At 35.1% G+C, this 25,668-nt stretch overlaps 1 protein-coding gene across 3 annotated transcripts in view; it reads right to left on the bottom strand.

Moving 5' to 3' along the window:
• edil3a (EGF-like repeats and discoidin I-like domains 3a) overlaps positions 1–25,668 on the bottom strand; it is a 197,681-nt gene that overhangs the window by 41,705 nt on the left and 130,308 nt on the right. For all 3 annotated transcript variants that reach the window (XM_051109149.1, XM_051109147.1, XM_051109150.1), the window contains 3 exons: positions 19,094–19,275; positions 1,108–1,263; positions 294–438 (listed from right to left, as the gene is read on the bottom strand). In XM_051109149.1, coding sequence (XP_050965106.1) covers positions 294–438; positions 1,108–1,263; positions 19,094–19,275 — 483 coding nt within the window. The remainder of the gene's footprint in view (positions 1–293; positions 439–1,107; positions 1,264–19,093; positions 19,276–25,668) is intronic.

The raw sequence follows: 25,668 nt of genomic DNA, 5'->3' as shown, positions 1-25,668 counted from the left end.
AATAATTTGACCAAAAATCGAAATGCAGAAATAATTGAGCATTTCGCCATAGCACAGTGAAAACTTTGGCAGAACTTCTAGGACAATCAGACCAACAGAAAAAAAAATCTATATTGTTAAGCTGTAAAAAATAAATACCCTGAACTAGCTAGGAGAAAAGAAAATCGGCTTCAGCCTTGTTGTGTTGTGCTTTATTGACAGTCTGGACAATGTTTCAGAGGTATTACACACTTCCAAAGTCGCCTTTGGACGTGCTCTCAGAATGATGTATGCTGTCTATTGAGGTGACTTACCCGTGAGCTCACAACCCAGGAGCTCCATGCGAAGAGTGCAGTGTCTCCTGCACACCTGCGGGTAGAGCCTCACATACTGAGCCTCGATAGGAGGGGTGAAGGAGTTGGCAAATGGAGTGTTGTTATCAATATTCCCACGGAAGATCTGCAGGAAGAACGTGGGGAGATTTCACAAGACGAGAGAGCAAAGAGAAGGTCAGCGCTGCTCCGTTACACTCACCACAATTTATTATACTGGTTTTTAATCAGAAGAGTATTTACTAACACCAAATCGAAATCATTTGTGAAAAATATTTGAGGTAAAAAGGTTAAACCTAGATTAAACTGGACTAGGTTTGCATTTCTCAAAGGAAATATCAGTGCTTGCTAGATAGCAAAAGTAGAAATGTTTTAAGCAAGCAAGTTCTGAACAATGAAATGAAATAAGAAAATAGAACCAATCACAATTAGGTATGCTAAATAGATTTAAAGAGAGTATACTGAACACAATTTACTATGTAATTATTTGGATGGCATTATCACTGAATGTATAAGACTACACAATATAATGAATAAAATTCCATAATAATAAAACAGTGTCTGAAATCATCAAAACAGCAACTACTCAAAGTCACTAGAAGAAATCTGGACACTCTCTAAACGTAAAAAAAGATGGCATCTAAGATGATGGACGCCTTATGTCATTTGAGGCCTCGACAGCTCTCATCAATCTCCTCAAAATCCAGACTAAAAGTGTGTATGGCGGAGAGGGAAGCAAAAGCACATGCTGAGTGACTGATGTGGCTGATGTTCGCAAATTAAAAAAATGTCTCACTATATCTTCGTCCGTGCCCTTGACTTTGTACGTCCTCCAGGTCTTTCCGTCATCGCTGTAGGCCACTTTGTACGACTTAACATATTCTGGGCTCCCGATGCGCTTGGCTCCTTGGGTTATCACTCCTGTGACCCGCATCCTCCTCTGTAGGTTAATCTGAGACAGAAGAGGAGACAAAGAGAGGAACAGATGCAGAGAGAAGGAGAAAGAGAGAAAGAATCTTCTTTAATGTTATCTTAGTATTACTTATTTAGTTTGGTAAACTTGTTATGTGCTATTGTCATACATACATACATATCTATCTATCTATCTATCTATGATAGATATGGTTTATTTAATTTCAGTTTTAGTGAATTTAGTAACCTGTAATTACACAATAAAGAAATATAATAACAACATGCTATGACTGCTGCTAATCGCAGACATGCTAAAACACCACCACCACCACAACACATTTTACATGTGCAGTTGTTTTTACATTTAAGTTTAATAGACAAGTATATAAATAAGGAAAAATCAAGAAGTGTCCCCAAAACACTCTAGTCTCCTGAACCCATAGCTTGGGCAGTTTCTGAGAAGTTATTGGTGTAACAATAAGGCAGCATGATGTTACTTTTATATAACAGTACAATAAACAAGAAGTCAATACTGAGAAGTTCACATTTCAGACACAACATTGCCTGTGACCTTGTCTGTTTTTGGTCCGCCAAGCAAGCAGAACCGCCAAACACTGAGCAACACCAAGCATAACACACATTTGCTTTGTCTCAGAATGAGATAGCGTTTTTTTTTTTGAACGAATCCTTGAATAAGGATTTGCTGACTCACTCATTAAGACAGTCATGTGTCACCACCTATTGGCGTAATGAAAGAGTCACTGAAAGTCTCCTTAACATTTCGCACCCTTTAGTGACTTAAGGTGCAGTCACATTAGCACAATTTCAGCAGAATATTGCTGGTAAAAGGCCACTGTTCATTGACAACAGTGTAGCGATGTTTGAAGCACTGCTCACACAGAAGCAGTTTTCTGTAAACTGTAGTTTGTTTGGGAGTATGCATGCTTTGGAATCAGTTGGGTGTACTTTATCCTTATAATATGTAAATATACAACAATTTTGAATTCATTTACAGTTGAGGTCAAAAGTTTACATACATCTTGCAGAATCTGCAAAATGGTAGTTATTTTACCAAAATAAGAGGGATCATTCAAAATGCACATTATCTTTTATTTAGTACTGACCTGAATGAGATATTTCACATAAAATATGCTTACATATAGTCCACAAGAGAAAATAATACTTAAATTTATAAAAATGACCCCATTCAAAAGTTAACATATGCTTGATTCTTAACACTGTGTTATTACCTGAATGATCCACCACTGTTTTTTTTTTTTTTCATGTGTTTATGTGTTTATTTTTTTGTTGTTGTTGTTCATGAGTCCCTTGTTTTTCCTGAACTGTTAGTGCAGTGCGCTGTTCTTTAGAAAAATCCTTCAGATCTCACAATTTCTTTGGTTCCAATAATGACTATGATTTTGAGATCCATCTTTTCACACTGAGGACAGCTGAGGGACTCATATGCAACTATTACAGAAGGTTCAAATGCTCACTGATACTCCAGAAGGTAAAATGATGCATTAAGAGCCATCTTGTGGACTATATGTAAATGTCTTTTATGTGAAATATCTTATTCAGGTCAGTGCTAAATAAATAACAACATGCATTTTGTATAATCCCTCTTATTTAGGTAAAATACTTAACATGTTGCAGATTCTGCAGTGTGTATGTAAACGTTTGACCTCAACTGTATATGCCTGCATACTACAAATGAAAGTAAAATTAATTAAATTCATATAAAAAGCTTGCATTGATGTTATTTATAAATTGAAAAAGAAGCCTGCTGATGATACCAATTTGTATCATTTAACTTTCATCAACATGACTGCACATCAAAAAATAAACCAGATGTTTGTAATGTAAATCACTTAATTGTTACACAGAGAGTTTCCAACGTGACTATCAGATCATCATGACTCAGATCCTACTTATTTCTTCATTATTTATGTCTTTTCACATTGCAAAAAATTTTTGTCTTGTTTTGTAGTATAAATATCTAATAGTATAAGAATTCTTGAATCACGATGCATTTACTTGACAGGTAAAATGACTTGTAATATGATATTATGTCTTGCTTTCTGAAAAAAAAAAAATAAATAAAATAAAAATAAAAATTTTGTTAGTTTTTACTTAAAACAAGCAAAAATGTCTCCTAATGGGGTAAGAAAAATAATCTTAAATCAAAGCCTAAGCAAGATTATTGTTCTTGCCCCATTGACAGTTTGAGTAATTTCTTTTCAGAAAACAATACGTAATATCTTAAGTCATTTTACTTGTCCAGCAAATGCATCCTGATTCAGGAATTTTTAGATATTTAAACTAGAAAACAAGACAAAAACACTAAGGAAGAAAATCATTTTTTTGCAGTGCACCTGTGATGTTCTGGAGATAGAAATGGATATGGTGAAGAAAAACAGCTTACAGTCTTCTGTCTCATGGGCCAACAACAACTTCTGGCTGTCATGGAATAAGTGGGATGAAGTTATAGACTGAGGTGACGAGGAGAAGCCAGCTCTAGAGATACGAATTTGAGAAGCAGAGGAGCTATAAAAAACTGATTCAGCATCCTGAGAACGGACAAGAACTGGGGGTACCCAAGATTGCCAAAATGGTTGAGTCTTTTCTCTCTGCGAGCAAAGATTCTAATCCTGATGCCGATAAAGATTCTACTGTTATTTGGGATGAGGAGGTGGACTAGAGTACATGGGATGATAGGTGTTAAAAAGCTGGAGAGCCAGTTAGACGATAGTCCTAAGAAACACGAGATGTGGCCACAGTCTACTATCTCCCACTCTGAATGCTGAGACGAGTGGGATGACATACTTGCTGTTGACTCCTTCATTGACAAGAAAAGCAAGAAGGCAGTGAAAACTCCCGCAGGCTCATTAGGCATCCAACCTTGTGTGTGCAATGAATGGCCAATATGGATGTTGAATATTCCCTTTTTCACCACCAGAGTCTACCAGCAAGCCAAACCCATCTGAGGTGTGTGGATTAATATCACTGGCTGACATGCAGAGAGGCAGCACTACAGCAGTGAAGATACAAAAACCAAAGCTCAATGAGCCTTATTAAAGCTTATTAAATTAATGTTATCCACCTTCAACAAGGTGACATTTATTCACTTTTTTTTTTTTTTTTTTTTTAACTATCTTGCTCTTACCATTGAGGTTAACTAAGCTAACAGACAACCTACAGATAACTCAAAATTTGAGTGATTTTGTTGATATGATAATTAGACAGTATTGTATAGAGTGTGTTTTTGAAATAGTGTCTTGTCTGGTTTAAATCTGCTGAAGACAGCTTTCTCCCAAGGGTTTACACATTAGATATAGATTAGACTTTTTCATTAAAAAGCAATACCTTTTAGAATAATAAGGCACTATAGGGTTGTTACCAATCAAATGTAATCTGTATCAACAACAACAAAAAAATGTATTTTAAATCACTATCACAAATTTACCAGAAAAATTAAATTGAGATTTTTTTCCCCAAATCATGCAGCTCTACTTCCGTAGTCTACAGAAAGCAGTTTACAAAATCCTCTAACCATAAACCGTGCTCCTGCATGACATTAATATATTGACCTGTAATGGGCATGTGAATTTGTAATTATGCAGAAGTGAAAATAAAGTGGACTCAGAGCACTTTGCACATACAAGGCACGTACACCAGGCAAGGAGTTCATTTAGAGCGTTCACACACAGGCCTAAATTCTTGCAAACAACCCTAAAACTAATCAAGTGTCGGCCAGGCGCTGACAGAAACCATAAGTGAGTAGGACAGGACTGTTTTTGCACCGTTTATGACAACACAAATGGCACGAATCTGGTAATAGAGATATTCAGACATCTCTGATTTCACACAGTCTCTTCATCAGTGCAGAAACGATGGCAGAGATCGCTTATACTGCAAGACGACGGTCATGTATATAAGGTGAACACTGACTAGTCAGTGTTAGTGTAGACAGCCGACTAGTCTACTGCTATTCCATACCAGTACTCGTGGAAGCCCTATAGCCAGAATTTCCATTTAGACAACCTGCCAAAAACTGTTTTCAACAGACCCTTCTTGATTTCATAGTCACTCTACCTAAAATACACTGCTGGCTGTTAAAGCCAAGCCCTGTTCCATTATACATCCGTAGGAAGCCCAAGAAAAGAGAGAAAACACTTCTACGCTCTGAACAGATCTGGCTGATTAAGCTTTGACATACATCCACAGAGCATCCTTTGAATTTTTGAACATATTGTGTTTGACAAGCTACAGCTGTAATATCACATGCATATCCACATAGCTTTGCAGTTTATCTTTAAAGCAGGGCTCTACTGCAAAACTATAAAGCAGCCCTCTTTGCAAACACGATATGTCCCTCATTGAAAACAAAATTGCCATAAAGATTTTTTGCTATTTGTTATGTAATACGAATGATCCTTTCAGGACCCCACTGATTCTACTTGAGATGCATTTTCAGTATTTTGAGCTTTGCACATTAAATTGCTACAGGCCTCTGGTTTTCAAGTAGGCCAGACAAGCTGACAGCCTTCTGGGAGTTTCTTAGTTTTGTAGCTAGCCTGTAGAATAATAAAAGATTTTTTTTTCTGATCTTTTTCTAAAACACCACAGGTAAACGGCAAGCACGACGGATCCCAAATGCACTGCTTTCATAACCAGTGGTTACTGAAAAAAAAAGAAAGAAAAGAAAACAATTTTCACTCAGAAATTGCTATTAATTTTGAAAATGACTAAGAAACTGCAAGTAACACATTAAATTAAATATGAAATTCTGAAGTTGAAAAACATAATTGGTATTTTCTTGTAACACATGTACTTATTGTGTTCATATTTTTTTGCAAAACACTTTTGCTGTGGGATACGGGTAAGGTTAGGGACAGGTTTAGTGCTATGGGTAGGTTTAAGGGTGGGTTAATGTAAAAGGGATGGGTCAACAGTGTCAGGGCTCTACAGTGCGACCATTTCAGTTGCATTTGCAACTGAAAACTACTGCGTGCGACTATGAAAAAATATTTAGAAGCAGCATGTGCGACTGACCCGATCAGCATAACTGTGTTTGCGCTGAGGGGAGCTTCAAAGATTTCTATGTGTTTTTGCAATGTTGAGTAATGTATCACAGACATATCTCACAAATGATTTCATAAACAAAGTGTAGAGAGAGTGTAAATAAGAGATTGATTGTGGAGTTTACAGAGCTTTGTTGATTATAATGGAACTTTGTGAGATCGTGATGAACTAAGATGAATGACAGTTTTTAATGATTTTTAAGGGAGTTTGTAAATGAGATATTGATTTAACACAGTTAAATAAACAAGAAGTTAATATTAGGTGACTTACATTTTCTGACTACAACATTATTGCCTCATTTTACTCTATTTTGCTGTCAAAAAACAAGTCACAACTGAGCCGCTGCGTATTCAAACACAGCAGTGTTTCGTTCATGAATAAACGTGCGTTTTTAAACGAATGAGTCAATGATTCAATTTCCCATTCATAAAGACAGTCACTTAATTTATTCCTTAATGAATCATCCGTTCAAATGAATCAACTGAATAAATGATTCAGTAATTGAATCCATGACTTGCTGCCACCTACTGGCAGTTTTAGTTTAATTTTTAAGTATGTTTTCAGTTATTTAAATCATTTAATATTTCTATATTCAAAATTTTATATGAAAAACATTAATCTCAAAATGAATTTATGAATTTGGTTGCACTCATGCCACCACTGAGCCTCATTAAATATATGAAAATACACCTACAAGCCACTTTTGTGTTCTTCTGTGTCACCTCTGTAGTACAAATACATTTTGTTAATGCTGATTTCATTTGATTGGTAACTTATTCTTACTCTGCTTGTTCTTATTTTGTTGTTTTAATTATATATAAAAAATACATAAAAGATGACATACTTTTAATAAAGTTACAGAAGTGCCATTACAAATACAAAAACAAAATTCCCCCGTAAATAACTTTAAGGAGTCAAATATCACCTCGTAATGGGAAGGCTAATTTTTTAACAGATTTTTGATTATTGATTAGAAAGTGCTCCTAAAATTTTGACTGTGCTCCTAAAAAGAAAAGTAAGCGTAGAGCCCTGAGTGTAATTATAAATGTAATTACAAGAAATGAATTACAGATAATTACATGCAGGTATTTTTTAAATATATGTACGATGTCAACAATTAAAAAGAAAGAAAACAAACACAGGCCAACAAGAGTATGCATTGTTGAGAAAGTAAAAGTGAAATTTGAACAGTAAACAGAGGGAGCCGACTGTGTGATTCAACTCTAAAACCTGTCCTTCACATCACAGGAAGGCAGCTGGACTGGCAGAGACTCCTACTGTGTTTTTCCACTGCCACTCTGTCATGTCAATCAACCTGCATCATGTATTCAGCCCACTGTGCACAGAAATCAATAATCAACATTCAAGTGTGTGATACGCTGTGATTGTTGTGGAAATACCTTTATGTCTAACACTATGTGTCAGTCTTTTGCTGCATTGATGCAGCTTCTATGCAGAGTAAAATGGCTCTAGACAGACAAGTTTAACCATAACATAATTGGCTCATAACTTCACCCCAGCATCTTCACTTCGTGCTACCATTGTCAGTTTGCTCTTCCACAGCAGGGCACATCCTCAATGTTAGCGTTAATCTGAAGTACAACTGAACCTGCTGTGGGAGGAAGGACGTGCCCACAGGGACTGACACCATGCCAAGCCAAACTGTTGTGTAGGTCACGACTCAGTGCAGCACAGCTCTGCTTTAACAGACACTATCACTCAAATTCAAGCGCTTAGTAAGAGAAAAAGTAAAAATAAATAACATTTAAAACAGTCATTCTCACCCGCTTTTGCTTCAGGAGCTAGAATTTTTTATTAGACATCAGATGGTAATCCAACAACACTACAAATATGTTTTATCAGCCCCCAAACACTAAAACTGATTAATATTACCCTAAAAATGCTGGGTTAATTAAATTAAACATTACTGTAACACATTACAATAAGATGTAATTTGTTACCATGCATGAATGAACAAAAACAATACATTTATTACACCATTTATTAATCTTTGTTAAAGTTAATTAATAAAAATACAGTCGTTCATTGTTCATGTTAGTTCACAGACAACTTGTGATTTTAATAATGCATTAGTAAATGCCAAAATTAACTAAGATTAATAAATGCTGTAGAAGTATTGTTCATTACTAGCTCATGTTAACTAATGTAATTAACTAATGTTAATTGTTGTAAATTGCTACCAAAATGAATATTTCTTGCTTAAAATGAACCCACAATAGGTTGGAAATCAACATTTATTAATATGTTCAATACATGAACATTTATTAATGTAATGTGGGGAGAGAGACGAGAGGCAAGCAGATCCATTCGCAAGCTTTTATTTAAAGGGCGAGACAGAGACATGGTGAAAACAGGCAGGGTCGAAACAATAGCAAACAGGTGTAGCAAAGGCAAGACGTGGGAATAGTCCGTGCAGTAGGCGTGGGTCGAAGTTCGGCGAACGTAATCCAGGGGGGGAAAAGCGAAGGGGTGATCCGTGAAACGAGAAACAAGGCAAGACAGACGAAACGAGAAGACCGGGCTAGAAAGCTAAACACTGGGAACTCAGGAACTAGGGAACACAGGAAAAATGCGAAACAACAAAGCAAAACCACACAATACTCGGTGAGTAACGGGGGAACTCCGGGGCTTATATAGCGCACCTGATTGGCCACAGGTGTTGACGCAATCAGCGCAATGGGTGATGGGAGACGTAGTCCGGGGTGTAGTGTAACAGTCTGTGTGATGTGAACTGTTCGTGAAATGTACAGCGACCTCTGGTGGCGGGCAGACCGGACACGATTCATGACAAATAAATTGTTGAATAAATAACAATTAAATAATAAACTTTTTTTTTTTAAATTGCTTATTAATAACTTTTCACCTTTTGATTAATGCTAATGCCTCTAGTAATTATGTGTCTGATTTTTAATTTACAACTTATTTGGGTTCATTTTAAGCAAGAAATATAGTCATTTGTAAGCAATTAGTTAGTTAACATTAGTTGAGGTAAATAAATAAACATTAGCTGAGGTAAATAAAACTACTCTTGTCTAATCTTGTATACTATGTTTTCTTCCTCCCTTTTAAAGCAACTTTTTTGTTATCCTAACCTAACCATGCATGATTATATGGTTTGTTAAACTTAATTTTGCATCCAGCAATGTTTTTCCCTGCTGACCGTATCAGACCAAACCTGACAGCCATTTTTGGGGTCACGACCTACCAGCTGAGAATCACTGATGTAGCAAATATATGCAGTGGAATGCAAAAGACTAAATTAAAATAAAGATATTTCACATCACCTTCCTCCTACACACTCCACACTTCCAGCACGCACCAGAGAGAGAGAGAGAGAGAGAGAGAGAGAGAGAAAGAGAAGCACTAATGTCCTTCCTACTTGCATGGCTTCATGACAGGGGGGAGACCGAGAGCAATATGGAGATGAGCGCATGCTGATGCTCAACTCACAGCCTGTGTTCCTGCTATCTGAATGCGTACACATGTATTAATGCATACGCTTGCGCACATATGGCACAACCCCATCCATCACACTCTACATATGTACACATAAACCTTTATCGTTGAGCAAAGAGGTGATCTGCAAGTAATGAGCCTTTCAAAATAACTCCCACGCTATTTCTCAGCATAACTCCTCTGTCTAACTAATGGAGAAACGCTTGGAGACTCAAGACTAAGTTAAGGCGTTTAGTCAGCCTTCAAACGGCGAGTGAGAGCAGTCAGTCAAGTCTTTGTTTTCCCCAGAGGTAAAAAGCTGTCTGAGAGGCTCCTGAGGGACGGGGCGTGGAGGACCGAAGCTGAGTGCTCAGAGTGTGGAAGGGAAGAGGAAGACAGCTCAAGCTCGTAGACAGACAGCCATGAAATGGGGGAAAAGTAATAGTCATAATACAGGGTTTAAAATGATTTGTTATCGCTGAGTGGGGAGTGTGTGTGTGTGTGCGTGTTGCTTCACAGTCAGCTACACTTGATGACAGCTAATTCACCATCCTACTGTGTGTGAGCAATGGGCTGGGATTTTGAGGGGCCACACAAATCACTAGCTGAATTCGTTCTCCTAGCCTTTAAGTCTCTCTAAAGATGCATCAAAACCTCACTAAACCACTGACAGCGGCTACAGCACACACTGGGAGAACATGTCAAGATTTTGAAAGAACAATCACTTTCTGAAATTCTACAGCGCTGTTGAGAAATCCTGTAATTTAAAATGCTTGCAGGCTTGTGTAGTAATCACAAATAATTGTAACAGCAATTTGCACATTACTCACAGAACTTTACATGTCTAACTCAAAAAATTCAAAATTCAAAATATTCTAAATCACCTTTGATTCAACAAGTTTTCTTCTTTTTCTTAAATGTTATTAGGGCTGGGAGATATATACCATACTGCATGTGTAAAATGTGTATATTCAATAAAAAAAAAAAAAAAAACAATAATTATTATTATTATTTAAATACATAGAATGCAGCTCAGCATATAAAAATAATCAAAACAAATAAAAAAGGCTAATAAAAACAGCAAAAAATAAAATAAAATAAATAAAAATTAAGATACACAATTAAAAAAGGAAATAATAATAGTAGTCTTGTTTTTACTATATTATTATTATTATTATTATTATTATTGGATACATATACGCAGCTCAACATATAAGCATAATCAAAACAAATAAAACAAGGCTGATAAAAACAGCAACAAAAACAAGATACACTACTACTACTACTACTGATAATAATAGTAAATATTATTATTAATTTTATTTGGATACATAGAATACAGCTCAACATATAAAAATAAATAATACAAACATAAACAAAACAAACAAAACAATGCTGATAAAAAACAGCAACAAAAATAAAGGCACACTATTAAAAAGGAAATTAGTAATAATAATAATAACAGTAATAGTAATAATAATAATTATTATTATTTATTTGTTTTATTATATATATATTTTTTGATACACAGAATGCAGCTCAACATAAGCATAATCAAAACAAATAAAACTATGCTGATAAAAACAGCAACAAAAATAAAATAAATAAAAAGGAAATAATAATATAATAATAACAATTATTATTTATTTATTTTATTATATATTTTTTGATACACAGAATGCAGCTCAACATATAAAAATAAACAAAACAAATAAAACTATGCTTATAAAAACAGCAACAAAAATAAAGGAAATAATAAAAAGGGAATAATAATTATAATATTATTATTATTACTATTATTATCATTTATTTATTTATTATATATTTTTATACATAGAATGCAGCTCAAAATATAAACATAAATAAAACTATGCTGATAAAAACAGAAACAAAAATAAAGGAAATAAAAAATTATTTAATATATTTAATTCAGAAGAAAATCTAGTTCCACATACTATTACTGTGATATAAAATTACTCCTACTGTGATGTAATATTCTGGTCACATAGCCCACCCACAATGTTAATTATACATCAATTAATCTCAATCTATCCTTTCATAGACTCGCGCAAGACAAAAACAGGGGTGACCAATTAAAGCCTCGTGACTAAAAGGCCATGACTGGGTGATACTTCATGCTCATAATGGCCACAGATGCTGGAGTCACTTCATCTAATGGAGATGCACTCTGGCGCCATGTGTGGAGGGGCCACTGGAAACATCTGGCACGGCAATATTTGTCAGTTTTGCGGAAATTGATTCGGTTGCGGACGGCGGACATAAAATGGCTGTAATTCCCAAAGGCCGTTTATCAGCCTGACACCCAATCACGCAAGAGTCGTTTACCAATCATGATCTCAATTCTCCAGCCACTGACAGGGTTTTTAAGTTGCTGTGGTAGGTGGTAGGAGAATGAGAGTCCTGCGCAGACACACACTGAGACACACACACCACTGCAGACTGAACTGATTTCAGAAATAAAACATATCAGCCTTCATGAACACACAGATAAGTATGAAACATGGGTTATTTATTTGTTTACTTACTTACTTACTTACTTACTTACGTTTCCCCCTGTAAACAGTATGTTAACGACAGGTCTTGAGTCCTCAATTAATTTTTATTTTTTGGGGTTTATATTGCTTAAAAAAAAAAAAAAAAAAAAACATTCAACATTCAATGTGTAGACTGCAGTTAAGGTCGAAAGTTTACAACCCCCTTTCAGAATCTGTAAAATGTTAATTATTTTACCAAAATAAGAGGGATCATACAAAATGCATGCTATTTTTTTTATTTATTACTGACCTGAATAAGATATTTCACATAAAAAAATGTTTACATAAAGTCCACAAGAGAAAATAATAGATGAATTTATAAAAATGATCTTGTTCAAAAGTTTACACCCCTTTTTAATACTGTGTTGTTACATGAATGATCCACAGTAATTGCTGCTAAACATTTAGCTTTGCCATTACAGGAACAAAAAGTACACTTTAAAATGTATTTAAATAGAAAACAGCTTTTTAAACTGTAATAATATTTTAAAATATCACAATAATCTAATAATGCAACCTGGGTAGGAATAAGAGACTTTAACAAACTTTTGAACAGTATGTTTGGGTTGTATATATATATATATAGCACTGAAAGTGGTATTCTGCTGCTGTGTGAACACTTAACATAACTGTCTTAAATCTAGACAGTGGCATGGCTTACAGCCTTGCTCATTAACTTGTAATGAACTATGACTCATCTCACGCAGGAACATGCTTGCAGGAGTGAACTCCACCACTTCAAAAGTGGTTAACCAGCCTATTAAGCCTATACTATGACACAATCTGCTGAGTCACGCACAGCCATAATTATCCCACCTCAAATATTCAGGCTTTCTGCTGTGGTGAGCACATTTTAAAAGATATCACGATGTGCTACCTTTTTTACCAACAGTATCATCCCTCAGGATTTAGTCAATGCTGTCTGCAGGGATGATCTGCAGACAGAAAGATGAGTGTGTGTACGAGAAACATGTTGCAAAGCAGAAAGTACATTTATTGTAATGGTGTGTATGTAAACCTTTTAGTGTTGGAAGAAAAACAGATTTTGGGCAATAATAATGCTATGCAATCAAGATTTTCACTTTATATTTTCAACACATGTTTTTAGAACAGTGTGCAATTAAAAGCAGACTACAGGATGCAGAGTCTGGTTGAAATGCCAGGAGAGGAAGAAGAACAGACAGAGATGCCTCAAATTTGAACCAAATTTTGAATCCAAATTTCTGTACTGTGAGACAAACGCCAGACAGCCAAATGCCACAGGCAAGTGAGTAAACTGTCTGGAGTTAGCAAATTTTTTATTTTGGGCTGTTGTGCTAGGTTGAGTCATAGACCAAACTCATAGACCAAAGAGTGACAGAGGCCACATAAGAACCAAAGTAGCTCTGGTCCAGCCAGATTGACAGCTGGTCAATACTGTCAAAACTGCCAGAACATATTAATAGTTTAGAGTTTTTTTTTTTTTTTTTTGTCACACAGAAAATAATACTAAAGTTTAGAAGGTAAGATTTTTCTTTTTTAAATAATATGTTTACAATTTAAAATAACCGTTTTTTTATTATTATTTTAATGTATATTAAAATGTAATTCATTCCAGTAATGTAAAGCTGAAATTTCAGCAACTATTATTTCATTCTTCAGTGTCACATAAACCTTCATAAATTTGATGATTTGGTACTCAAGAAACATTTTTATTATCATCATGTTGAAAACAGTTGTGCTGTTTAATATTTCTGTGGAAACCATAATGCATTTTTTTCAGAGTTATTTGATCAATAGAAAATTCAAAAGAAATAGAAGTATTTTGTAACATTATAACAGTATTTAGTGTTACTTTTGATCATTTTAATGCATGCTTGCAAATATTAGCTTCTTAAAAGAAAAAACACGCATTATCTGACGCGCAGATAATTGGTCCATGCTGTGTGGTTTTGTATCACCTTTTGGAATTTTCCTTTTACAGTCACATTATCCTGAAACACTGTTGTGTTTTGCATTTAATTCATGTTATATGTGCTTGGCTAACTGTAATCAGGAGAGGAGAATAAACCCAGAGAGTGAAACCAAATTATCCCACACACAAACCACAATTACTCAATAACCACACACTTGACATATAAACACTGATGCAGTTAACACCACATGACTTAAAGTAGCCACAAAAACAGTAAATAATGCTGTAAACAGTAAAGCATGCCACAGTGCATGCTGGGAACCCTAACCCTGTCTCCAGCACAACAGATCACTATTACCTTTTAAAGTACATTTACAACTCAGTTACATTGTTATTGTTTTTGTAGAGTTAACTAGGTTGTGTAGAATGGTCTAATATAGTCTCATAAACACTAAGGAAAGGGGAAAAAAATCACTATACTCAATAAAAGTTGACTATAGGCACAGGGGTTTATCCGATTTGACCAAGATCCACCCACTTGCAGATTTGTGGCCTTGACACTGAATCAAATGAGTGTGGGCGTTATTGGCAATGTGGTTAATATACTTAAAATTGACAGCAGTTACAAATTTGTACCTTGACATACTTGACTTTGTCGAGGTTTGCAATATTTGAAAAGATACACTGAGGATAAACGACATAAATCGTCTCTGACAGGTTATGCTAAAACATGCCTGGCAAGGATAAGTGCTGATATTTTCTAATGAAAGCCTTGGATGTTACACTAAAGAACTTAAATGAATGGTGAGATTCAGGATATTGAGGAGATGTGCCAAATCCTGATCCCCTCAAGAAATGAAATAAATAAAAGAATAAAGCACGCTGCTGAGTATTCCACTTGCTTCATGTCCAAAAGTGCCACTTCTTCAGTTATGAAATCTCACGCTTTTGTCCACTATGGGCTTAAAGAAATTTCCCCAGTGTGTCACAAAGCAATTTCACACAACTGAGAAAGTCAAGATGCAAGTGCTACTGACAAATCTGCTACTTCTACCCTCACAGAAACCCATGTTTACCTCTAGCTCTTTCTCCCTATATTTTTATAATCAAATATACTCGTAAAAATACTTTTTTTTTTTTTAAGCAAGGATGCATTACATTGATCAAAAGTGATAGTAAAGACATCAATAAAGCTATAAAAGATGTCTATTTTTAAATATATGCTATTCATTTGAACTTTCCATCAAAGAAGGTTCAAAAAATCTATATGTTTCTTCAAAAATATTAAGCAGCAGAATTGATTTCAACATGAAGCACCAAATGAGCATATTAAAATGATTTCTGAAGGATCATGTGACAGTGACTACTGGGGTAATGGCTGCTGAAAATTCAGCTTTGCCATCACAAATATACATTTCAAAATATTACTATTTTTTACTATATTTTTTGACCAAGTAAATTCATCTTTGTTGAGCATAAGAGACTTAAGTGTTGTTAAAGCAGTGAAGTTTTAAAGGGGTCATCGGATGCCCATTTTCCAAAAGTTGATATGATTCTTTAGGGTCTTAAAGAAAAGTCTACAATATACTTCGGTTACAAATTCTCAATGGTAGTGTAAAACAACACCCTTTTTACCCTGCCAAAATGAGCTCTGCAAAAATCATCCTGTTCTGGTCAAGGTTGCTTTAAATGTTAATGAGCTCTGCTTGCCCCGCCCCTCTTTTCTCTCTGTGGAGTGATGAGCATGTTTACTTTAGCCAAACTTAGCCACTAAACTTCCTAACTAGCACGTTATTAGGAAAGGCAATTGCAAAGATTCATAAAAAAAAAAACCCTAAACTCACTTCTGCTGTAAGTGAAGCTGGATCACGAATTATTTGCGTGAACATAGACGGATATATGTAGATCGGGAGGCGCATTCCCTTCACATACAAACGTAATCCATTGCATCTTCGGTGGCTCAGATGTCAGGAGTAAATGACAACCACTATGTTCATTATTACATCCAGCAACACAACACCTTAATTGCTCAATCGGAGATATTCTTGTCTAACTTACATCCCTGCTCCGGCATCAAAACAATGGAAGTTGGACTGTTACAGCTGATTTAAGGCAGGTCTGAGGTAAGACGCTCATGTCAATCAACTATCGTGGGAGCCACCTGAGAATCTGAGAATGGCTCGATTTGAAAAAGGGTACATTTTTTTTACAGATGAATTAAAAACCACTGCATGGATTTTTATCATTATAGGGCAGATGTGTACATACACTGCCAACACACATTAATGTGATGGACAGGTAAGACTGATGGACAGGTAAGAGTGCACAGATGTGCTGGTGACTAATATCACAAAATGGCATTAGGATATACACCAACAATTTTAAAAGAGTTTTTACAGTTTAGATTAAAAAAAGTCTCTTTGATGTACAGATTCCACAAATAGCTCATTAGATCCAAGCTAAAACTGAAATTTAAACTATAATATTACAATTAGAAATTAAATTAGATTATAATTTATGACAATAAAACCTAAAGTCCTCATCACGCAGTGCTAATTCTCACTCATCAGTTCTCAAATGAACTCTGGAACGGGACTTTATTCCAAAATCTGCTGCAGTCAGTCTTGGGATTTTATAGCTCAGTGGATATCCATGGATCATCAGCTTAATCTTAAAGATGAATCACTGGTTTACAGATAACATTTTGCTTTGAGTATGAGGCTTTTGGGTTCTAATCCACTCTATCATAATTCTAGATATTAATAAAGTGATGGTGACATGTCCCCACACTAAACAATGCTAGTATTTGCATTTTATTCACAAACACAGCACCTGATGTCTTAGTAGACAGTAAGAAACTGAGACAGAAATGACAGGAAAGAATGACAGTGAAGAAAAAGGATGTTAACGAGAGAGACAAACAGACACACTGCATGTCACCTCTAATTTAAATGACTAGAGCTGAAGAGGTCACGTGGCAACTACCCCAGCATATCGCCTTAAGCCAGTCTGATATTTCCAACACACCTCTCTGTGTTCTACCCCAGCAGCTCCACAGCACCAAAAGCTTCTTCCCAAGAGGCGTCATTAAAGTCAAACAAACTCCCTAAATACTTCAGATTTTTCCCTTTTTACTACTGTCCTCTCCTTGTCTCCCTTTCTAGCTCTCTCTCCACCTCTCCACTCGCTCTTTACCTGCGAGCAGCTACCAATGCACAAACAGTGGTTAACTTGTTACGCTCACAAGTCTGCAGTCAGACTCTCCCTATCATTTCTTCCTTCAGCCGAATTTCATTTCAACTCCTCATAGAGGTCAGAGTCTTACGCTGCGCCGCTGCTTGGACTACCCGCTGAATATCAATGCAATGAAGGATCCAATTCAGTCTCTCTTTCTTTTACAAGCAGGCATTTAAAGAATAAATCTGAGGTTGACATGAGGCTACTCATCGTAAAACTAGAGGTAAATGGACTGAGACTTCCATCCACTGTGATTGTCTGCATTATCAATCAAATGTACTCTGCTGAAGAAACTGCATATGAATACTAATTCATCCACTGAAGAAACTCAAAGAAATGGATTGATACACAAAGATGCAAGCCTGCCATTGCCATCAATCAATGGTAATGGACTAACATGAAGCGGTTCTGTGAATGGACAATGCTTTTGAAACATTTCGGAATACTGACAGAGCTGCAGCCAAAGAAGGAATTTGTTTGAAAAACAACTGTTTTGATTTCTAGAGCGGATAACGGAGAGAGATCCTACTAAATTCAGAGCTTCCCTGCTGAAGAAAACAACAACAGCAACCAAAACAGCATAAATTGTCACCAGCATGTTATGTTTTATGGTGTGTTTGTATTTCAAGAAGGCTTTGTGACTGGATTAACCACTTCTTTCAGCCAGCACCACCATAAAATTAAAGAGGGGGATTGAAAAAAAAAAAAAAAATCCAGTTAATCAATCTTTCCGGCTAAATGTTTTTTTTAGTAAACAATACAGTTTTGCTGGTTGACCAGCACTAAACAGTGTAAACTAACCATTATATTTATTTTAAAATATAATTTATTCCTGTGATGACAAAGCTGAAATTCTAGAAGCCATTACAAGTCTCCAGTTTTATGGAGGACGAGAAATGACTTAAGCATAAATAAATACACACATGCAGAAATAAAAAAAAATAAATAAACATAGAAATAAATAAACATAGAAATACATAAATAAACATAACATATAAATGAATAAAATAATTAATGTAGAAATACATAAAAAATAAACAAATAAATGAATAAATAAAAAATTAAATGTTGAAATAAATAAATAAATGCAGATATGCATAAATGAATGAATAAATAAATAATGCTGTCAGAAGTGTCATTTTTAATTGTGCTATTTTTGTACCATTTGTGTTATACTACATTTATTTCTGCATTTATTTATTTATTTATTTATTTATTTCTACATTTATTTATTTATTTATTTATTTATTTATTCATTTATGTATTTCTACATTTATTTATTGATTAATTTCTTCATTTACTTATTTACTTATTTATACTTAAGTCATTTCTCGTCCTCCATACAATTTTACATGTTCGTTCAGAAATAATTTGGTGATTTGGTGCAATTATTATCAAATATTAGTGTTGTTCAATTATTATTATTATTACTTCTCTTTATATATGTTTTTCTGCAATGCTTTGGCAATATCTACTAAAGTAAGTAAAAAAAAAAAAAAAAAACCTACAAAAAAACTCTCTATTGGTGATCATCATTTTCAGATAAACAGGCTGACAGGAAGAAAATATTCCTGCCAACTACAGGTTCATTCACTGTTGATGGATCTTCATCCAGACTTAATCTGCCTGTGTCAATCTGTTACCTGAATCCAGGGCCATCTGTCATTCTCGGCTGCGGTCCAGGCGTTCACAAGACCCTTCTTATTCAGCCGGGCAAAGTAGGGGTACCATTTCTGGAGGCCGAAGAGAGCTCGGTGAGTGGAGGAGGCCGTTATCTGCTGGTTGGAGATAATTCCACCCTCCATGCCCAGCGGACCGGAGCATTCTGCTCAATACACAAAAATGACACACAAATGGAGAGGTTAGACTTACAGGGTACAGACAAATGCAATCATGGCTCAACTTTACAAATCACAAGGTTTTGACAAGTGACAACAGCTCTCAGTACAAACTTGTTATTTTCACATCATTATTTTTATATTTTATGTGAAGGTATCATACTGGTCAAAAGTTTGGAATAACATATCAGAGTGTCTATTTACACCAAGTGCAAATAGCTTGCAGTGTTTCCACTACCATTATATTCGGGGGCGCTTAATCTTGCTGTGAGAGTCACTTCATGTGAATTTTACCGTTTCATTTGAAAAAACTAGCATCATATCATACTGTATACAAACAGAAACTAAACGGCAACCGGTCAAAATAAAAGTACAGTTTAACATGTAACAGAAATATATAAGTCTTGTATTACTTTTGTACAGTAAAATGTAGGTCTTTATATATTCCTATTTCTGCCAAATTTAAATGAAACAATTAAATGATAAAAATAAATATTATTGTAAAATTGGACTTTGCAAATTTATTATACATAAAAAACTGAAATGATTCCATTGCATAAGTATTCATACCCTTTTCTGGGACACTTAAAATTTAGCTCAGGAGCACTCATATCACTTGTAGATATTACTACATTTCAAGTAGAGTTAAACTGTGGCAAATTCATTTGAATAAGTATGATTTGGAAAGGCGCACACCTCTCAGAAAAGAACTGAAGGCTGAAAATGTATATTAGAGCAGAAACCAAGCCCTGAGGTCAAAATAACTACCTGTAGAGCTCAGAAACAGGCTTGCATCAAGGCACAGATCTGGGGAAAAACTCAGAAAAAAATTCTGCTGCATTGAAGGTTCAATGAAGCATGTAGCGTCCATTATCCATAATGGAAGATGCTTGGAACAACCAGGAGCTGGCCCCCTGGCCAAACTGAGCAATTGATGGAGAACGGGCTTGGTTATATCAGTGACCAAGAAGCTGATGATCACTCTGGTTGAGTTCCATGATCATATATGCAGATGGAAGCAACTTATAGAAGGTCAAACATCACTGCAACACTCCACCAATCCGGTCTTTACGGCGGTGTGGCCAAACTCAGCCCTCTCCTCAGTGTAGACACATGAAAACCCACTTGGAATTTGCAAAAAGCACCTAAAGGACCCCCAGACTGTGAGAAACAAAATTCTCTGGTCTGATGAAACTCAATTTCAAGCATCATGTTTGAAGGAAACCAAGCACCTGCAGAGTGCCATCCCAAAAGTAACGTGTGCTGGTAGCAGCCTCATGCTGTGGAGCTGTTTTTTTAAGCGAGAGGGACTAAAGGACTCGTCAGAGTAGAAGAAAAGCTCAATGCACCAAAATATTAAGACAGCCTCAATTCAAAATCATTTAGAACCTCAGACTGGGCAAAAGGTTCACCTTCCAACAGGACAATGACCCTAAACACACAGCAAGAGTGGCTTATAGACAACTCTGTCTGAGCCTGGGCTTGAACCCAATCAAACATTTTTGGAGAAACCTGAAAATGTGCATCTGCCCCCATTCAACCTGACAGAGCTAGATGGGTGAAGAGGTGAGCAGAAAAATGGCAGATAATCACCAAATGCTGATGTGCAAAGCTTGTCGCATCATACCCAAAAAGATTTCAGGCTGTAAAGGCACTTCAATTAAGTACTGATTTAAGGGTATGAATACTTATTTACTTCAGTATTTTATTTTTATTAAATTAGCAAAGTTGTCACAACTTTTTAAACATTTTTTTTTTGGTTTATCATTATAGTGTATAGAGTGTACATTGATGTGGGGAAAAAAGTAATTTAAAGCAGTTTAACATAAGGCTATAACATAACAAAACAGGAAGAAAATGAAGGGGTATGAATACTTTCACAACGCATCGTAGCCTCCACTGCTATTTACACTTAGTGCAAACAGCCGCTACCATAACATATAGTCTGCATTTATCAAATCCATGACACGGTACATATCCCATTTGGTATCGATACACCCGTATCGTCAAGTATCACTGCATCAATGTATCAAACACGGCCCTTCAATTAAACTGAAAGTAACAGTTAATACATTTATAATGTTTTGAAAGATCACTGAGCACTAAATCAGCGTATTAAAAATGAATTAAATTAAATAAAAAAAAATAAGCTTTTTCATCACAGGAATAAATTACATTTTAAAACATATTAAAATAGAAAAAAAAGCTATTTTAAATTGTAATAATATTTCACAATATTACTGTTTTGCTGTATTTTAATCATATAAATGCAGCCTTGGTGAGCTTAAGAGACTTCTTTCAAAAACATAAAATAATAGTAACTCCAAACTTGAGTATATTTACAAAATGTAACATATAAAATTAGTATTTTTAAAGTACATTTTATTGACTAAAAGTGCTGGGTTAATTTGTAGCGAATCTATAATCCATAAACTTACAATTAATATGTTCACTTGTTCTATGAGCGTGTCTAAAACACCAAAAGGACATGACCATTTCTGTACAGTATCAAGCATACTCTTTCAATGCATCCATGCTGTCTGTGACGCCTCCTTGGCACATTCCAGAGTCTGCGTCCTTGTAAAATCACTTTGGGAATCACTATCCTTGCTTGTATGTTCCTCCGAGGGCTCTGCAATGGACACACTGCCTTCTTCCTCTTCCTTTACAAAAAACGATTTCCTTTCATACAGCCTCTGAGCTGATTTCTATCATCCCACCTGGGGACACGATTCCACCTGCAGGAATCCCGTTTTGCATGTTGTTTTCATTAAGGGCAATATTGGCCTTGGTGTTCTCATTTTCAAAATACTAAAGCTCATAACGAGCCGCACTGTACGTGAACATGTTTCCACGCGCTTCTAATCATCATCCTTGAAAGGTATGATTTGTTTCTCCTCAAGGCTTTCTTCCGAAAACAGTGTTTCAAGGGGCATGTCTCTTATTTTGAAAGCCAGCATGGTGTTTTCACAGGCTGCACGCCTGTTTGCGCTTAAATACCTAGCTGTGTGAACATTTAATTGGAGAAGCATGACTTCCATGGAAATGTAGTGCAATTAGATATTCTACAAGTTTCAGAAAGATTTCACTTTCAGCTGTTTTGGGCGTTTTACCTCAAAGGCATCCTTTCTTTCTCATCTGTCGCTTTATCTCTCTGTGAAAACATACTCAAATCTCTCAAAGCTGAAGCACTGCCAATGACCTCAACAACAAAAGAGGTTTAACCAGTGTTCGTGTTTTAAATTGTAAGAGTTAAAATGTGCACAGAGGCTAAAATGTAATTGGGTGAACAACAAGGTTTCACCTGAATTTTTTAAAAAAGAGATAAAAACAAAGTGTAAAACAAAGATAAATTGAATAACAGCATAACTGAAAAGAGTCAAAACAGGTCAAATTTCAATATTTACCAAAACAATGCTTTAATATTTTAGTTTTTACGGTTAAAATTTAGCTGAAAAGCTTATAAGAGGCTGTTTATTAGCAACATAACCTTGTTTTTTGCTCAGATGTTTGGGGTTGGTAAGAGTTTTTGAAAAAAGTCTCTTATGCTCACTAATGCTGCATTTATCTGATCAAACAAAACAAAAAACAAACAAACAAAAAAACAGCATAACAGTAATATTGTGAATCAATATATATAGAGTTCATTTGCAAAAACGATAACTCCTTTATTTATTTATTTATTTATTTATCGAAATCAAACTGCATTTGGGTTGTTTTGATTAAGTAATAATAGCTTAAACTAATACTGGTAATTTACAAAATTAAAATCAATGAAAGTATGTTTTTATTAATTATAGCATAATTTTTGGCAAAAGCAGATAACTCCACATTTCATGTTTACAGTTAAAAAAAAAAAAACATTCCTTTAATCTTTGTAATCTCCTCAGAAGACAATGTAGATGCCTGACAAACGTTGTTGTGATCATAGACTGTATGGATGTTATTACACGCAATACACAGAGCTTCCCTAACGCGCTGCTTTTGCAAGGTTCGTGACAACGTTTCATCTTTTATTTTCCTTTTACGCCATGAAGAAAATACCACAGGTTCATCAAGTTCGTCGAAATTGTCCATCCTCAATCACTTCTAGTCAGCTTTGACTAAACTCCTCTGAGCTAGCTCGTCTTTTCAAAGTGAAAATAGCCTTGTCACCTGACCTGAATACAGCACGCTGATTTGCTAAAATGGACTTATCAGTTTCCTTTCCGGCATCTGCAGTAAAACGTGAACTCGCAATGATTTGAAAGTGGACAATACCGGCTTTTTTAGGTTCAGATCGTGCCATATGTGGAGAATAATGCACGGCAATCAGCTCTTTTTTTAAGTGGCAGTTACAATTTTTTGCAAATAAACTCATATTTATACACACACATACATATTAAAGGGTTACTACACCCCAAAATGAAAATTTTGTCATTAATCACTTACCCCCATGTTGTTCCAAACCCGTAAAAGCTTCGCTCATCTTCGAAACACAATTTAAGATATTTTGAATGACAACTGGGAGGCTAGTGACCGTCCCTTTGACTGCCAAGTAAATACCACTGTCAAGAGCCAGAAAAGCATGAAAGGCATCGTCAAAATGGTTTTGCGTACAAAAAATATTCTCGTCACGCCATAAAATTCAGATTGAACCACTGATGGCAGATGGACTATTTTGACGATGCCTTTCATACTTTTCTGGGTCTTGACAGTGGTATTTTCTTGGCAGTCAATGGCACGGTATGTCACATGCATCCCGGTTTTCATCTAAAATATCTTAAATTGCGTTCCGAAGATGAACAAAGCTGTAACGGGTTTGGAAGGACATGGGGGTAAGTGATTAATGACAAAATTTTTATTTTGGGGTGGAGTAATCCTTTAATGTCCTATGTATGTGTGTATATAAATATAAAATTGTATTTGCAAAAACCATTTAATTACTCCAGTCTTCAGTGTTACATGATCCTTCAGAAAACATTCTGATATTCTGATATGCTGCTTTTTATCATTACCATTGTCATTGTCATTGTCATTGTTTTTTTTTTTTTTTGTTTTTTTTTTGGAGACAGTAATACATTTTTTAGGATTATTTGATGAACAGGAAGGTCAAAAGAACATAATAAAATAATTGTTTTCTTTCTTTCTTTCTTTCTAAAAAAAAAAAATCTGTGCACTATAAACCTGCATCTCTGTCTTTTGTCCCCCTGGAATTACTAAGAAACTCAGAGCCTCTTTAGCCTTTACATCATTATAACAAACATCCCTCTTACAACTGAACCTTGTCCATTCCCATTTAAAAAGGTTCCAGTAATTAGTCACCCATCTAACAAATCAATACCGGAATGCTGAATCATCATCCTTAACATGAACTTCCTCCAAGTCTTCTGGGAAAGAGAGGATGTTTGTGAGCTTGTTCACTTAACATCAAGATGTACAAAGACATTCCACCATTACCTTCCCTGTTAAAGGTTATGAGATTGATTCATTTATTCAAGCAGTTTGGTTTATTTTAATATATTATATAATAAATACTAATGTATATTAATAAAAAAGTATTCAAAATAAATGTATTGATTAAATAAATGTTAAATTTAGTATTAATTTCATGAAAGATCTTTTATTACGGTAAAATGATTTTTTATTTCTCTGTAAAGAAACTTAATTTGCATTCATTTTTTAGTTATATGCTGAAGATCAAAACAAAGAAATAAAACCAACCTGTGGAGGAAGATAAATGCAGTGTTGTAAGAAACATAGCACGCCTGCTGCTAAACAACCTACTGTTTTCCAGAGAGAGAAAATAAAAGGAAGATCTTTCCAAGATGAACAGGATGCAGACAATCTATCTACTGTGTGGCTGCTAGTTCACCACTTATGGAAGACAGTACATTCTGTAACATACAGCTCAAAGATTTTTAAACATTAGAAAGTCTGTCTTTAAGGAATATTGTATAAATCTAAATCAGTCTGAAATGGATGGTGAGGTTATGAATGAGAACAAAAGGTTGAGGGGTGTAAATCATAAAAAATTACCATCAAAACCTTTAGACTGAACTTTCGACCCGAAGTGAGACAAATGCATATTTATAACAGCAGCTGAAATTTATAACAATGTGGAGAAATGGACTTAGATGAACTTTAAACTTTTTTATTAAATATTTGCTCCAATTAAAATTACAATTTACAATTTACATCAAAATTACACTGTAAGATTAGAAAAGCTTTCATGACCATTTAAGGCAGAAAACCAATCAATTCCAATTGGTTCACATACTTTTTCTTGCCACTGTATTATTTAAAGAGTTTTGAATCATCAGCATATATCCATGATTTTCATTCTGTGAGTTTCGAACTTTTCACCAATTGAACTATGTGAAATTAAAAAAAAAACAAAA

Source organism: Labeo rohita, chromosome 5 (assembly GCF_022985175.1).
Source record: "Labeo rohita strain BAU-BD-2019 chromosome 5, IGBB_LRoh.1.0, whole genome shotgun sequence".
NCBI lineage: Eukaryota > Metazoa > Chordata > Actinopteri > Cypriniformes > Cyprinidae > Labeo > Labeo rohita.
Note: the sequence above shows the minus strand (reverse complement) of the source record. Positions and strands in the feature narration are given on the sequence as shown.